Source organism: Leptopilina heterotoma, unplaced genomic scaffold (assembly GCF_015476425.1).
Source record: "Leptopilina heterotoma isolate Lh14 unplaced genomic scaffold, ASM1547642v1 Lhet_391, whole genome shotgun sequence".
NCBI lineage: Eukaryota > Metazoa > Arthropoda > Insecta > Hymenoptera > Figitidae > Leptopilina > Leptopilina heterotoma.
This window is the reverse complement of record NW_025111059.1, coordinates 388,133-403,730: the sequence shown is the minus strand read 5'-3', so window position 1 is coordinate 403,730 and position 15,598 is coordinate 388,133. Positions and strand designations below refer to the sequence as shown.

Genomic DNA, 15,598 nt, shown 5'->3' with positions numbered 1-15,598 from the left:
GAGGGAAGTGAATATGAGAGGTTAAAGTGGAAAATGGGAGATTTGTCAAGGCGAGTGGATGTAGTAGAAAATGAAAAAAGGAAAAAGAATGTAGTGATCAGAGGTATGAATGTAGGTGTGTTGGAGTGAATGTCTCAGATAAATTGGTACAAGCGTTAGGAAAGGGTGAATATGGGGTATCAAAGTTATGGTTGGTGGAGTTGGGTAGTGAGGAAGAGAAAATGGATGTGATGAGGGTGAAAGGAAGACTGAAAGGAAGTGTAATAAGAATAGATGAGGATAGAAGTTAGAGAGAGAGAGGAGAATGATATGGCTATTGAGCGAAAGAGCATGGACGGAGAGAGTGAATGGGAAACAGGTAAGAATGGGTAAAGATTGTATTTGAGTGGATGGGGTAAAGTATGTTGTGAGGGAGGCTACGAGTGGAGTGATGGAAGCGTGTAAAGTGTGATAGATAGGGATAGGCTGAGAATGAGGTGAGAAGATTTTGCTTGGATGGATGGATGGGTAAAAGTGAATGACTGGAGGGTGTAAAAGAGAGGTGAGAAAGGAGTAGAAGGTTTTTGAAAAAGGGTGGGTGAATTGGGTCGAAGCCAGCATGGGCATAGAAGGAACTGGAAACGAAAGCCCGGCACTGAAGAAAGGTTAAGAGCGTAAGGTTGAGAGTGTGGAGAGAGTTGCGTTTAGGTTAAGTTGTATGTAGAGAATGTTTAGCTGTAAGGATTTTTGTAAATATAGGTTAAGATTACTATGTATGTACATGGGAGTCTCGAACCCTACCTATTGTAGGGAGAGTAAATAAACTATAATAATGTAGTATAATACTTGAACACTAGTTTGTCTAATTGAAAATCGATAAGGTCCTGGCCATTTTTGTCTAGTCTAAATTATCCTGACTAGAATTTGATAGGCTTCTACTGAGTTTTTTTAGTCTGAATTATACTACATTTTCCTTACAAATTAATATTATTTGAATCAAATACATTTTTTCAATGTAATAATTTTAAGGCAATTAAAATTTCACAGGACCACAAAGGGAAATTTAGGTGTACATGTTTTAAGTGAAGGTGACCTTTATGTTTTTAATGTCGCTGATTACGATGCCGGTGTTCGCATGAACCTATCACGTCAGCATCAAAATTAACTCAATGTCAAAAACCTTAATTCGAAATATTTAATTTTTCCAACACCGGACCAAGATGACCTTCAATTGACCTTTAAATGTTGATTCATAAAAACGGTCAAAACCTATTCGTATGCAAAATTTTCCGCTCTTTCTGAATCCGGTGTCAAAAAAAGGTATGTGACATCGAATTGACCTTGATGCTGACGTGTTGGGGTCATACTGACACCGGCATCGTAATCAGCGACCCCAAAAACATAAAGGTCACCTTCACTTAGAACATGTTCACCTTAATTTCTCTTTATGGTCCTGCACGGAGAGAAGGGCGTAGTAGATTTGACTGACATGGCAGTTAAATCTACTAAACAGAAATTTTAGTTTTGGACTGACGGTACAGACATTGCCATCTACTGCACTGTTCAGTAAGATAGTAAGATACACTAAGCAAACAGTAGATTCTACTAAACAGAGAGCTGTAGTAGTGTATTATACTAAACATTTAGTTGGCGCCACTATCGGCGTAGTGTGTTTTTAATAAAAAAATATAAATATCTGTTTAATTTATTGCTTATGAGATATGTAAATTAATATCTGAATTTATTTTTCTATACACAGAAATAGTAATGGATGGATATAATAATTCAACAGATATTTTGCCAGTAAAGCAAATGAAAAAATTTTACAAATCTTGTACTAGTTACTGTAAGTAGGAAAATATTTTGTTGAAATTAGCTTTTAATATAAAATTTTTTCTTTATTTGAAAAAATTATATTTCTTTTCCCTACAATTTTATAGGGAAGGTCGGTCGAAGGGGTTTGAAGCATATAAAAGCATTTTTGGCTCAAATTGGCGGATGGCCATTGATAATGGAAAGAGAAGAATGGTCCTCCATGAAAATATCATGGCAGGATATTAATCAATTTTATTCGCGATTATTATTTTTATCTTCATTTTATCGCATTAATGTTAAGAGCGAATCAAAAAATTCAAACGATTATACTGCAGATGTGGAAAATTCTTTTAAAATTATAAAGGTAAATTACAAAATATAAAATATTTTCTATATAACATTCTTTGCAATTAGAATGATTTTATTATTTCACAATCTTATTATTTTTATTTCATGTTTTTCTTAGATTCATCCTCCTACTGTACCTTTAAAATCAATGGCTCGTTATAGTGGAAAAATTTTTAACAAAAACTTTACTGATATGTACGACAATGGAAAATATGAAATTTATATTTTCAGAATTGCTAACATGTTAGCATTTAGTAGAAGTGCTCATATCAGTAGAAAACAGTTGCACGAAGATGTTAATAATATGATTGAATTGGAAAAAAAAATTTTAAATGTAAGAATTTCCAAATATCTATCCCTATTATATAAAAATATTTCGCCGCTGCGGCAGTGTCAGGATTTTCTAAGGGCCCCTCATGAGGGCCATAAACTAAGGGCCCCCCTAATAGTATATTTATTATAAAACCAATTCAAAATATAGATCAATTTGGACCTATTTTTTGACCTACAGGTAAAAGAAAGACTCATAAGGGCCCTCCAAAAAGTCATTACCTTAGGTCAAAATTTTGGTCAAATCTAACCTATTTTTTAACCTACACGTCAAAAAAAAGATCCCATTAGGGTTCTTCAAGGAGTTGTTCCCTTATACGTTAAGATTTAGGTGAAATTAGACAATTTTTTCTACCTGTAGGTTAAAAAATAAGTATGACCCAAATTTTGACTAAGGGTAATGACCCTTTGGATATATGAGGTCTCAAAAATTGCCACTTTTTCATGTATTAGAAAATATTAAAGGAGACACATAATTTACTATGAAAATGTAAAAAAATTATTGCAATTTATTAAGACTGATTTAATTTAATCGTTAGATACAATTAATGATAAGATATATTAAACGAAACTAAAAAGTTTAAATTTTATCAAATAATCTCTAAAAGTATTTGGGTTCAAAGGGAATTTTTTTCCAGTGTATCTATTTTTACTAATCAATTAGATATTGTCCAAGAATTGTAAATTTTTATTTTTCTCTAAGAAAGTTAGTTACATTTGAAAATCGTCAAAATAAACATAGTGCCAATTTTAATTGCTTGTTTTTTCAAACTGATAAAGAAAAATGGAAAAAAGTGCTAAGAAAAACTAATAGTTAATCACAGGTACTTTATATTTGGTTTGATTATATTCAGTTTAATGACTTATCCTTCTCTCATTTAGTGAATGAAATTTGCAAAATTAGGTTATTTGACAGGGGAACTTTAAAATAATTTTTCTTTTAATAATTGTTATCATTCATTGTTTCTATTACTTAAATTAAATCAATCTTAATAAACTCCAATAATTTTTTTACATTTTCATAGTAAATTTTGTGTTCTCTTTAATACTTTCAAAAAGATGATTAGTTTACAATAAATATTTAAAAATTCTTTTTGTTTAGTGATCCAAATACCTTTAAAATCATTTCTAAAAAATATTATAATTTTTTAAAATTAGTTGTCGACCACTTTAAACGAAATACACTATCGTCAGGACGATTACACACGACTCTATGGAAAAACATGCCATCACTTTTTCAATCATATCTCGGAAATAAAAGGAGATACAAAAACAACTTTAATACGGTTAGAAAGCTGATTAAATTTTGCGTAAAATAAGTCGTATATGAAGTCATTTCGTTAACTATTTTTTTAGTTGTAGAGTGAGAAAGAAATAAAAAAAATTATCAAATTTTCTCATTTTTGTCTCATGACTTCAACTTTTTAAAAAATCTATAAAAATTTAGATAAAATTTTTCTAAAGACACAGAAATCTTCGTTAGAATTTCATCTTTAAAATAAGCTTTCGAAAATTAAAAAAGGTTAATCCGTCTTCGATATATCATTAAAAATGTGAAGCCGTGTTTCGACCGATTGGTGGATTGAAATTCAACTGTGACAACTCGATTCTAGCTGCGAGCGGCAGCGAATGAGAGAAAAAGCAGGGACGAATTCATGTGGGGAACGATGAACTTTTGAGTTTCTTTATATTACTCGTGAAACATCATTATTTATTATTCTCCAGCATAAATTCGCCCTGTTTTCTCTCATTCGCAGCCGCGCGAAGCTAGAATCGAATCGTCACAGTTGAATTTCAATGCACTGATCGGTCGCAACACGGCTTCACACTTTTAATGATAAATCAAAGACGGATTAATCTTTTTTAATTTTCGATGGCTTATTTTAAAGATGAAATTCTAACAAAGATTTCTGTGTTTTTAAATAAAAAAAAAATAATAATAAAAAAAAATATAATAAAAAAAAAATTTTTAATATAAAATAATAATAATAAATAATAATAATAATAATATTTTTTTTTCTGTGTTTTTTTTTAGATTTTTGAAAAAGTTGAAGTCAAGAGACAAAAAAGAGAAAATTTGATAATTTTCATTTTTCTTTCTCACTCTACAACTTAAAAAATAGTTAACGAAATTACTTCATAGACGGCTTATTTTACGTTAAATTTAATGAGATTTCTAACCGTATTTAAGTTTTTTGTATCTCCTTTTATTTTCGAGATATGATTGAAAAAGTGATGGCATGTTTTTCCATCGAGTCGTGTGTAGTCGTCCTAATACTCGTGGAGGATAGTGTATATTGGATATTATATAAACATTTATTATAGCAAATTTTATCAAATTACAATAAACTGTATAGGGAACAATAATATGTAGATTAGGCCTATAGGGAATACACCATTTTTTTAAAAAAGCTCCAAAAACTGGGTGGTGCGGAATTGAGTAAAAATTTTTATAATTAACTGTAATTAACAAAAAAACAAGGATGCAAATAAAAATATATGCATTTAAAATTGCCATCCTGAATGTTTTAAGTCTTTCTTACATTAATATTTAGTAACTGTCAGACGCTACCACATTCGGCGCGTGGGAACGACCGTGCAATGCAAAATTCAAAAATTATTTTCTCGCGAATATCAAAAATCACATCTCTGAAATTTTCAGAGATTTCTAAGGACATTTTAAGCTTTTATTTCACATTTTTTCGAGAAAAATTTTTTGGGACGTTTGGTAAAAAAAAATTATTTAAAATTTATTGTTTAAATAAATTAATTAAAAAAATTAATTATTTATTTACCAATAAAATTTTAATATTCAATAGATTCCCTACAATTTTTATATTAAAAATTTTTTTGTTACTATAATAGATTTCGAAATAAAAATTGTTGAAAAAAGTGACGTAAAAGTTTAAATAACAATATCTTGCAAAATAATCGAAATTTTGCAAAACTATTTTCTCAACTTATGTATGTCCCCTAAGACAACAAAATGTCAAATTATGAAGAAAATCTGAGATTCAAAGTTTGCCCTGTGCATGGAACACCCCTTTAGTCTCTTGGGGACCTATGATTCTACTACTACCTGGGGATATACGAATCTTTGGGACCTCAAAGGATCTTTTGCTTGTGACAAGAAAAGTTTCTATCTTCTCTGTAACCATTTGTAGGACGTTGAGATCTAACCAGAGCTTTGCTCGCCTCAAGCTTTCGTTGATCCTTATTTCTAGAATCCGAGGAGTCCGCGCGCCACATACGACAATAACGTCTACCATTATCGTATCTTCAGGTAACTCCATTCTAAGAAAGTCATCGTGCATGACATTTCATATGAATGAACCTACCTTTGATCATTGGGGAGCTCCCGGAGCTCCGCATGTCATTTCATGTTTGAGATGACATGCATCGCTTTTGTATTCAACCCATCTGTCGCTGAGATAGTTGTCTATCATTCGTAATAGATAGGTTGCTACCACTCTACGACGCATCGCCTCTACGGAATTGTCCCACTTGGCGGAGTTAAATGCATTACGTATGTCGATGAAGACAAGCGCGCAGAGTCCCTTCTTCTTGTCCTTCTTTGACTTTCTTCTCCTGGTTAACAACAGTGAGTACTGCGTCAACTGTTGACCGGCCTTTACGAAAGCCAAATTGATTCTCGGATAGGCTGTTTTCGCCTATCAGAATTTCCTGAAATCTGGCTCTTTGCAGAGCCATTTCCTCTAGAAGTTTACCTATAGTAAACAATAATCAAATTGGTCTGAACGATGTGACTTTATCTCCTTTCCTGAGATGGACCGACTTCTCAAAGCCAGGAGTTTGATGCCTTGTGAGTAATTTTTTAGTGACAATCTTAAAGATCAAACTCCATGGATCTTCTTCATATACCCCGATCAAATTTCTCCAGCAATGGCGTTGGCTACTTTTCACGGCCTGCTTAAAAAGTACACCTGGCTTTATGACATGTTTCCCGCAACTCAAGGTTTTTCCCTTAGAATAAGTAAATTTCCTCCTAGCTGAGTGTCATTCTTTCTTAAGGCAGGCCAGTTCTTCACTCCACCAGTACACAGAGCCCTTGCCGTAAACTGGGGCTATTAGGAACAGATTTTAACTTTAAAGTCTTGCAACATTTTTGTGTATTGAAATATTGCCTTAATTTTTTGTTTCTTTTCTTGATCTTGGCGAGCACATTAAAGGGTTAAATAATTGTCTTGATCAAAGCTGGAATTTGAGCAAAAAAACGAAAAAGACGCATTTTTTTGAAATTACAAAATGGGGCTATTAGAAACAAGGCGTTAAAACCATTGGAAACCGTATTTAAACTTAAAGAAGTTATTTTTTATTGCTGGAAAGTACACACACAATTTACAACAAATGTAAAAACGCAACTAAAAGAGCGAATGTGTATTTTAGTTGCTGGTATCATCAGTTGAGGTCGATGATGGAATCACTGGTCGTTTTTTGCGACTTGGCGGTCTTAACACTCTTTTACAATTTCGAACCATCTTTGTACACTAAAAACAAAATTAGGTGCTAAAAAACAAAAGAAATTACGAAAAACGTACGTTTTGACAACACACTAACAATTCGGTAGAAATAATCGTGTTCCTTATATACCCGCCGTTTTTGAATTTTGGTTTTTGTTTCTAAAATATTACTGTAAATACAAAATAAACATATTTATTACTTAGTGAACTTAATAAAGTTTTCCATAAGAAATCCCATTAATAAAAAACAATCGCTTTGAGAAGTTAAAAATGAAACAACTTACCTCAGCAATAAAATGTTTTCCACGTTTGAAACCTTACTAAAACACATTAAGTCACTTACAAGCTACTACTGTTCACAAAATAATTAATAGTCACAATTATTGCATTGAAAAGTATTGCCAGTCACCGCAGCAACAATTTTTCAAAAGTAAGTAACACAATTTATCGATAAACGGCGCCGATAGCATCAACTCCACCCGAAAACATAATTTTGTTCCTAATAGCCCCAGTTTACGGTACCAGTTTTCTTTTTTGCTGGCGAGGCATAGATTGGTTGCAAGCTGGTACAATCACTTGCCTCGCCTCTTGCACTATACCCTTTAAAGAAGCTGGTTTCCTCACCCAGTTTGATTTGCGAATAAGTCGCGATTCTTCTAGGGATTCCGCCAACTTCTTCCTGTTCAGTCTCCTGAGGTTCGAAGAGGCGCCTTTGCTACCATTTTTTAACTCGACGCGTCCTTCAGGATTTTCCTCGGAGACCAAAAATTCTATGTACTGATTGTCATTTAATGTTTCCTCATATAGTATAGTATCCTCCATTCTCTTATTCTGCGGGCAAGATCCTCCTAAACGTGAACTCGTGGCCTCAGGTTAACACCACCAGCCCATTCGTGGTCATCAGGTCAGAAACCAAGATCCCTCTCCTGTCCAGACGGGTATCTCCCCATTCCAGCGTATTACTATTGAAATATCTCGCAATGAGGACATTTCAGTCCAAAGCTCTCAGGCTTTTTTAAAGAGAGCGGATCTTGGAATCGAACTTTCCAAGTGGATCGTTTGGGTAATTGCCTGAAGAAATCTTACCTCTTCTGCTTCAGTTTTTTTAGTTCCTCCCTATAGACAAGGAAGGACCCGCTTCCTAGAGAGTGATTTGTCTCCTTTATCCCTTTTTCCTCACAAGTTGTGCAATAAAATTTAAAATTTTTTCCTGCATCAACAAAGAGTCCGGCCTTTTTATCTGCCGGTCCTCTGGGGATGTTAGGGCGCCTTTCTTCGTGATCTTGGTAGAAGAGGGTGCCTTATGTTCTTTTTTTGTTTCGGAGTGGTCAATGGTGTTTTAGGACGTATCATTTGACATACATTTCGGTACATTGTAACGCGATATTAATTAAACGAATAATTTGCATCTATCGGTTATGAATTTCTCAATTACTGCTTTTTACACTTTATCTCTATGGGGGGGAAATGTTGAGATAACGGGTGATGCGACGACGTTGAGACGAAAACCATTCAGCCAAAAGGAAAGAACTTACCTCGCTGAAAGAACGGTTCCAATCCTGTAGAAATTCGGCCGCCAATAATACCTCTAGACAATACAATTCACACCAAAAATAATCAACTACACGATTTACCAAACTCTCGAATTTATTAGCACTTTTGTAAGGTAATATTTAAGTTATTCAACAATAATATATAATATGAATACTAATTTAAACACTTATTTCCATTCAACCCGTGAAATACACACTTTCGATACTCTGGATCTCGTTACACTGACAAAGACCTCTCAAAACGCCGGCCGGCAAGTTCCTGCTCCCTCTCCTCCTCCGTCGCCGTCTGGGACCGGAATCACCTGTACGGAAAACTCGGAAAAAACAATGAAACCGCCAATCGTTCGAAAATCATTCTCTCTGAATTATACTCTCAAATTATAACGATAGCAACGCTGGGGAAAATACCCGTTCAAATTAAACGTTAGTAACGAAACACTTCGTTACAACTTATTAGGTGGCTCCATTGAGTTTTGGAGCCTATCTGATGATGACCAGAGAGCGAGACCCGCACTACTGACTCCAGCAAAGATTCCCTTCGCTTCAGCCATGAATTGTCTTACAGGTGTATTTTTCCTGAATGAATTCTCTATAGCCAAAAGTGTTTTTTCAGAGCTTAATTTTGAAGTCTCTGTTCCGCTATGATACCAAGCATGATCTATCATACTTCGGCCCATATCTGAATTGAAGGACCACATTGTTTTACTCCATTTGTATCAGGAGCTGTAAATGTGCTTTTCCATTCTTCACTTGTGGAAGGAAACTGATGCACCTCTGCTTCAACCTTTATTTATTGAGGAGTCTCAACCGGAATAACAAAAGACTCTATCTCTCCTGTTTCCATTTCCTCAATTACGTTTTCGTCCTCTGATTCTCCATAAATTCGTTGCTACCAGTGCATCGTCTGTAGAGAAGCGGGTCGGTATAGTTGATAACAGATAGATGTACCCTCGAACGTATCCTGCCCCAGTTTCCTGAGGCCCAACCACTGTTTAGCCGGTCTCGGAATGCACGGACGGACCGGAATAACATGGAGCAATATGGATTCCGATCACCATATTCATCACAGACTACCTGATCAGGGTCCCAAAGGGGCTGGCTACTAATTCCTAACCTCAGCTGACATATCGGCAGAGCGAACTCACATCAACCCCTAGGCCCCGCTCACCGAAAACAAGTGAACTAGGCTTCGGGGTACTTCCAGTGGGCCGAGAAAGGATAACGATCATATGGGTGTGATAAGTGTATTTTGACTATGTGTACTGTGATAAGTGTATAGGTATTGTACTTGTGTGTAATTCTCATATGTATGAGAATGGTGTTAATGTGTTGTTTATTGTGTCTGACAGACTAGAACGACCATGGATGTCTCACGCCTTTCATTCATATCTCCCATTCACGGGGATAGTGCGTTTATAGCACCCCCCACATCCATAAAAAAGGAAGAAACCTTCTCAAAGTGTTTCTCTTTCATTCCACATACACTTTCGTACATCAGTTCCTATTCTATTGAGATAAACTGGATACCGCTAGGGCTGGCCTATGAGACAGACTTCCCGGATCCATAGCATCATCAATAGAAAAGGGACAGCCCATTCGTGGAAGCAGCCGTTTATAGGCTACTCTGGTTTAGCATTTAGGGTAGGGGCCGTTTATAGGTAAAATTATTCGAAAACTTCAATAACTTCTTTTTCAAATAAATGAATTAAAATTTTTGAAGATTTTAATTGGAAACCTTTTCAAAATGTAATTATTTCTAAAAAATCTACGCTTTAATGCTTCTAATATTCAATTATTATTCAAAATTTCACAAAATGTCAATTATCTAAATATAAAAATAAATAATTAAATTTTTTCAATCATTTATAAATTCTCCTTTCAATTTTTTAATGTATTTTTAATTTAATTTTTTCTATAAATCCATTATTTTCAATAATTAATTAAATATGTATATATATTAAAAATATAACTAATTTTAGAAGAATTTAAATTATTAAAAGTTTTCAAAGAACGAAATTTTTTTAAAGTTTTAATTAAATTCATTCAAAACTGAAATTTTATATAAGGGTATAGCGGAATAGAAATGGAAAATTTGCCTTTGCTCCGGGTATTTTTGGGCAAAAATTAAAAAAAATTTATAAATTTTTTTTCTCGTTTTCGAGAAAAATCTATTTTTTTATTTTGCTTTCCCCCTCCACAACTCCTGTAAAAATAGATTTTAAAAAAAAAATATTTGGTGGAAATTTAGATCTCATTAGTACCAACTTTAAGTAAAATTTTTAGCTTTTTTGGAACAAAGGCAAATTTTCCATTCTTATCCCGTTTAGCCTTTCAAATTGAAACCTTTTGAAGTTTATCTATTTATAAATATTGTAAACATAACTCTTTTAGAATTCCACTAATTTTGAAATACTTAAGTAAAATTGTTTATTAGATAATTTATCAGTAATAATTTGATTATAGTACTTAAAGAATAAATGTATTTTAAGAGAAATTATTGTTAGAAATAGAGAAAATTGATGGTTTTGTATTAGAATTCGTGTTAATTTGATAACTCCGACCACAGGTTCACGAGGTCAAAAAGACACTTACTATGTGATTTACTATAGTTACGTAGTAACACAATTTCACGTAAGGCGTACACGTACACATACCACATTTAACAACGCTACAAATCAGTTCTGTAATCGTTTACCATTCGATCCACACTGAGAGCAGATCTAACATTCGGAAGCAAAGTACAGACAAGTTTTGTAACGGCTGCAGATAAAATTAAGGGGATTGTTGGATACAATTTTAAAGTTGATTTTCAAAAACAATTATTTTCTTCAAAAAATAAAAAAAAAAATTTATTTTGAACTTTTCAAAAAAAATTTGTGGTTCTATTCAAGTGGTTTACAAGATTTTTTTTCTTGTTTGACTCTTTTAAGTGTCGCAGTTTATAAGCATTCATTAGTCCGGATAATGGGATCTCTACTGCATACTTACATCTTTTTTCATCTCTTTTTCTTATAATTATTTAATTCAATTTTTCTTCTTTCATGTACAAAGATACCTCACACGCACGATTCTGAACAACCTCAATACATAAAAATTGATCAACTTCAGGAAATTTACATCAACAAAGTAAAAACACCGGAAAAGTCGAAGGTAAATGGAATTCATATATTTTTCTTCTAAAACATTGAAAGTCATTAAACTTTTTTAATTTTTTCAATAAATCAAAATTTCAATAAACCATTTTTTGTAAAAACAACTCTATAGATCTAATATCAAAATAAATTATTTTAAAACTTTGTTTAACCCCTTCGCAGTCAAGACCAAAATCTCATAACTGGGCTTAAAATGTTGACAACTTTTTAGAAAACTAAAATTTGCGCAAACGAGCATACTATTGTATTTGAACTCGCTGATTACGAATTCGATATCAAATTTTGAAAATTCAAAATGGCGGATCCAATATGTCGGATGACATTTTTAAAAATTCATCGAATTTACTTGAAACTTTTTACTCGGGTTTTTCGGGGTCGCTGATTACGAATCCGATATCAGATTTTAAAATCTAAAAATGGCGGATCCAATATGGTGGACAACATTTTCTAAAATTCATCGGATTCATTTGAAACTCGTTACTAGAGGGTTTTCGCTGATTACGAAAAACTTTTTAAACGATAAAAAATACCAAATTTTCCCCCCGCAGTCAGCTGGTAAGTATACTACGTTACTTACGACCCCAGAGTGTACTACGGGGAGGAATGCGTTCAGATTTTACACTCCTTTATTTTTTTTTTTTTTTTTATATTTTTTTTGTTTGTTCTTATATTGGATTCGCCATTTTCAAAACCGATATTCCATTTCTAATCTACGACATCAATAATTACATCAAAAAATGACTAGTTCTTATATTAGATCCGCCATTTTTAGAACCGATATTACATTTTTATTCTGCGACATCAATAAACCTCAAGTAAAGTAAATCTGATAAATTTTTTAAAATGGCGCCCGCCATATTGGATCCGACAATTTAAATTTTTAAAATCTGATATCGGATTCGTAATCAGAGACTCCGAAAACCCCTGAGTAATTAGTGTAAAGTGAATCCGATGAATTTTTAATAAATGTCGTCCGCCATATTGGATTCGCCATTTTGAGATTTTAAAATCTGATATCGGATTCGTAATCAAAGACCCCGAAAACCTCTGAGTAATAAGTTTCAAGTGAATCCGATGAATTTTTGAAAATGTCTGCCATATTGGATCCGACATTTTGAATTTATAAAATCTAATATCGGATTCGTAATCAGCGACCCCGAAAACCCCTAATTAACAAGTTTCAAGTAAATCCGATGAATTTTTGAAAATCTCGTCCGCCATATTGGATCCGCCATTTTTAATTTTCAAAATCTGATATCGGATTCATAATCAGCGACCTCGAAAACCCCCGAATATCAATTTGTGGACGAATCTGTGTGTTTTTGTAGTCAAAAATCTGCTTGCGTATATACACGTCATCGACTGCCAAGGGGTAATCTATCTTTTGGCCAAATGAAAATACTTTTTAATATTTTTTGGACCAACGACCAAATTCATATAAGAAATAATTTGAATTCCAATTAAAAATTTAACATTTTTCGGGGCGCATTATTATTCCATGAAGCAATTTTTCTATAATTTTTTATATACAGAATTTATTATAAGTCAGAAGTTTGTTAATTTTTATGATAATATTCATTTAAACCAATTTCCACAGTAGATACAACATATTTTCATAATCAAAATTTTATTTGACATAATTTACTTTACGTTGAATTTTAATTTATCGAAATTTCCATTTATTAGAATTTTTATAAAACAGAATGTCATTTACTCACTGAATTTTAATTAGTAAAAATGTTTACTACACTGAAAAAAAATGTAATTGAATAAAGTACACGGAGAAAATAGAATGATAATTAAAGTTACGCTGAGGAGTGTAAAACTTTAGAAAGTTGACACTCCTCTGGTTAAGTTATAAAAAGAAGAGTGTTAAGTTTTACACTCCTCAGTGTAACTTTAATTATCCTTTTTCTCCGTGTAAATGCATTTAATTGACATATAATTTACTTGAATCAATACCATATTTATTTGAAGAGAGAAATTTATTTTCTTGTGACAAGTAATTATTAGCATTGAGCATAGTTCTTGAATTAATAATTAAGTATTTGGCGGACATAAATATGTTATTATTCAAAAAAAAAAAATTTACTTATACGAAGTATCAAAAAGTATTAAATCAAGACCATGAAACTTAAATAGAAGTTGAATGTAAGGGAAGTTGACAATTTTTCCGAATCAATTTCTCACTTTAAGCATCTTTTAATTTCATGTATGACAGTACCACTGTCCTAGAAAAATATTTTCGGAATCAATTAATAATTTCAAAATTATCACAGAACTCGGAAAAAACGGGAGCATGGTTGAATACAAGAAGACTACCCAGCAAACACGTTCTATAAGTATTCCATAACACCCACGTGAAAAAGTTCCCGGGAATTAAATCGAGAAATTTCCGGGAGTTACTCCTGAGAAATTCTCGGGAATTTGCCGGGAGTGAAAAAAAAACGAATAAAAAAATTGTTTCTTTCGTTTTTTTCACTCTCGAGAAATTCCCGGGAATTTCTCTGTCCAATTCCCGGGAACTTTTTCACTTGGGCAGTGAGGTCACACTGATATAGAATATCTGTTCCTAACTAGTTGCAGATCTGTTATATTGATTGTAACAGAGCTCTAGAACATAGTTACAAGTTAGTTATAGAATAGTTCTGTATTATGCTTATGTCACAGTTCTATAACAATGTGATGTAAGAGTTATATAACTCCAATGTCACAAATTTTTTGTAACTGCTGTTCCAATCTTGTTCTATAAAACTGTGTAGGAACATTGTTATGTAACTGTCCTAAACTTCTGTTGCAGTTCAGTTCTCGAATATGATTGTAATTACAATTAAGGATATTTCTGTAACAATGTTACGTGTCAATTCTATAATACCAAAGTCACAAATGATCTACTAGAACCGTCGTTTTAACCTCCCTGGCGGATCGTGAAAACCGAACTGTGACCGAGTTCAGTCACGATTCGGTCACGACTCGGTTAGAGGTGGAAAATGTAAAGATAAACACTAAAATAGTTCTAAAAAACTATTGAAATAAATAAACTAATAATTCTAGATTCCATTTATGCATAATTTGAGGTAAATACTTAATTATTTATTAAGATATTAATGTTTTAAAAGAGCGAAAGAAGTTCCAATCTACGATGTATGTAGGTGTGTAACATCATGTAATAAAATGTTGATATGTAGCCGCGCATTCTGCACGACAGATGTCGTGAGCGAGATTTGTCTGTATCACGCAACTCAATCTTTAGGCGCGAAACTTTAGAATTTTCAAATCTTTAGAGTTGTTGGATTCGTTTCACAATGAAGGGTATAGAAACCCAACCCATCGATGAGATCCTCTTGTTTTGAAATCCGGCGGCAACTTTCAAATAAAAATTTATCTACGAATTCAATATTAAATTTCGAAGAAATGCAGACGTAGTATGACGGGTTGTCAATATACAGGGGCCCAAATATATTTGCTCTCACTGCGCACGGTGATTTTCAATTAATAATTACTTTCATTACAATTAGTCGATTTAAATTTATTATAGGTGTTTTTCAAAGAATTTTCTACCAGCTTTTCAAAAATGCTATTAGTTTTTAAAAATAAAAAAAATTAACCTATTTTTTTAAAATTTTAAGAATATTTTTGTGTTTTTCTCTCCATGCGCCCATTTTGATTTTTTTTAAATACAATATATCGAATGCTTGACTTTTTTCCAACAAAAATATGTAAAACCGAAAATGGGATTAAAAGAATTGATATTTTTTAGAACGTGTTTTATGCGCATGCGTACGCTATACGTCAAATAGCCCTAGCGTTATAAAGCGTTTAACAGTATTTATTTAAGTTAGAATTGCTAATTGAAAGTAAAATATTAATATGTTACGTAATTATTTTCTACTAGCTGTCGTACCCGTCTTCGACGGGTTTTAGTTTCTACCAATACATT

The 15,598-nt window shown here is 32.8% G+C and overlaps 1 protein-coding gene across 1 annotated transcript in view; it reads left to right on the top strand.

Moving 5' to 3' along the window:
- The window catches only part of LOC122506067 (membrane metallo-endopeptidase-like 1), a 225,499-nt gene that overhangs the window by 78,808 nt on the left and 131,093 nt on the right, over positions 1 to 15,598 (top strand). The window contains exons 4-7 of the mRNA XM_043618046.1: positions 1,739 to 1,825; positions 1,920 to 2,158; positions 2,261 to 2,476; positions 11,558 to 11,656. Of these exons, the coding sequence (XP_043473981.1) occupies positions 1,739 to 1,825; positions 1,920 to 2,158; positions 2,261 to 2,476; positions 11,558 to 11,656 (641 nt within the window). The remainder of the gene's footprint in view (positions 1 to 1,738; positions 1,826 to 1,919; positions 2,159 to 2,260; positions 2,477 to 11,557; positions 11,657 to 15,598) is intronic.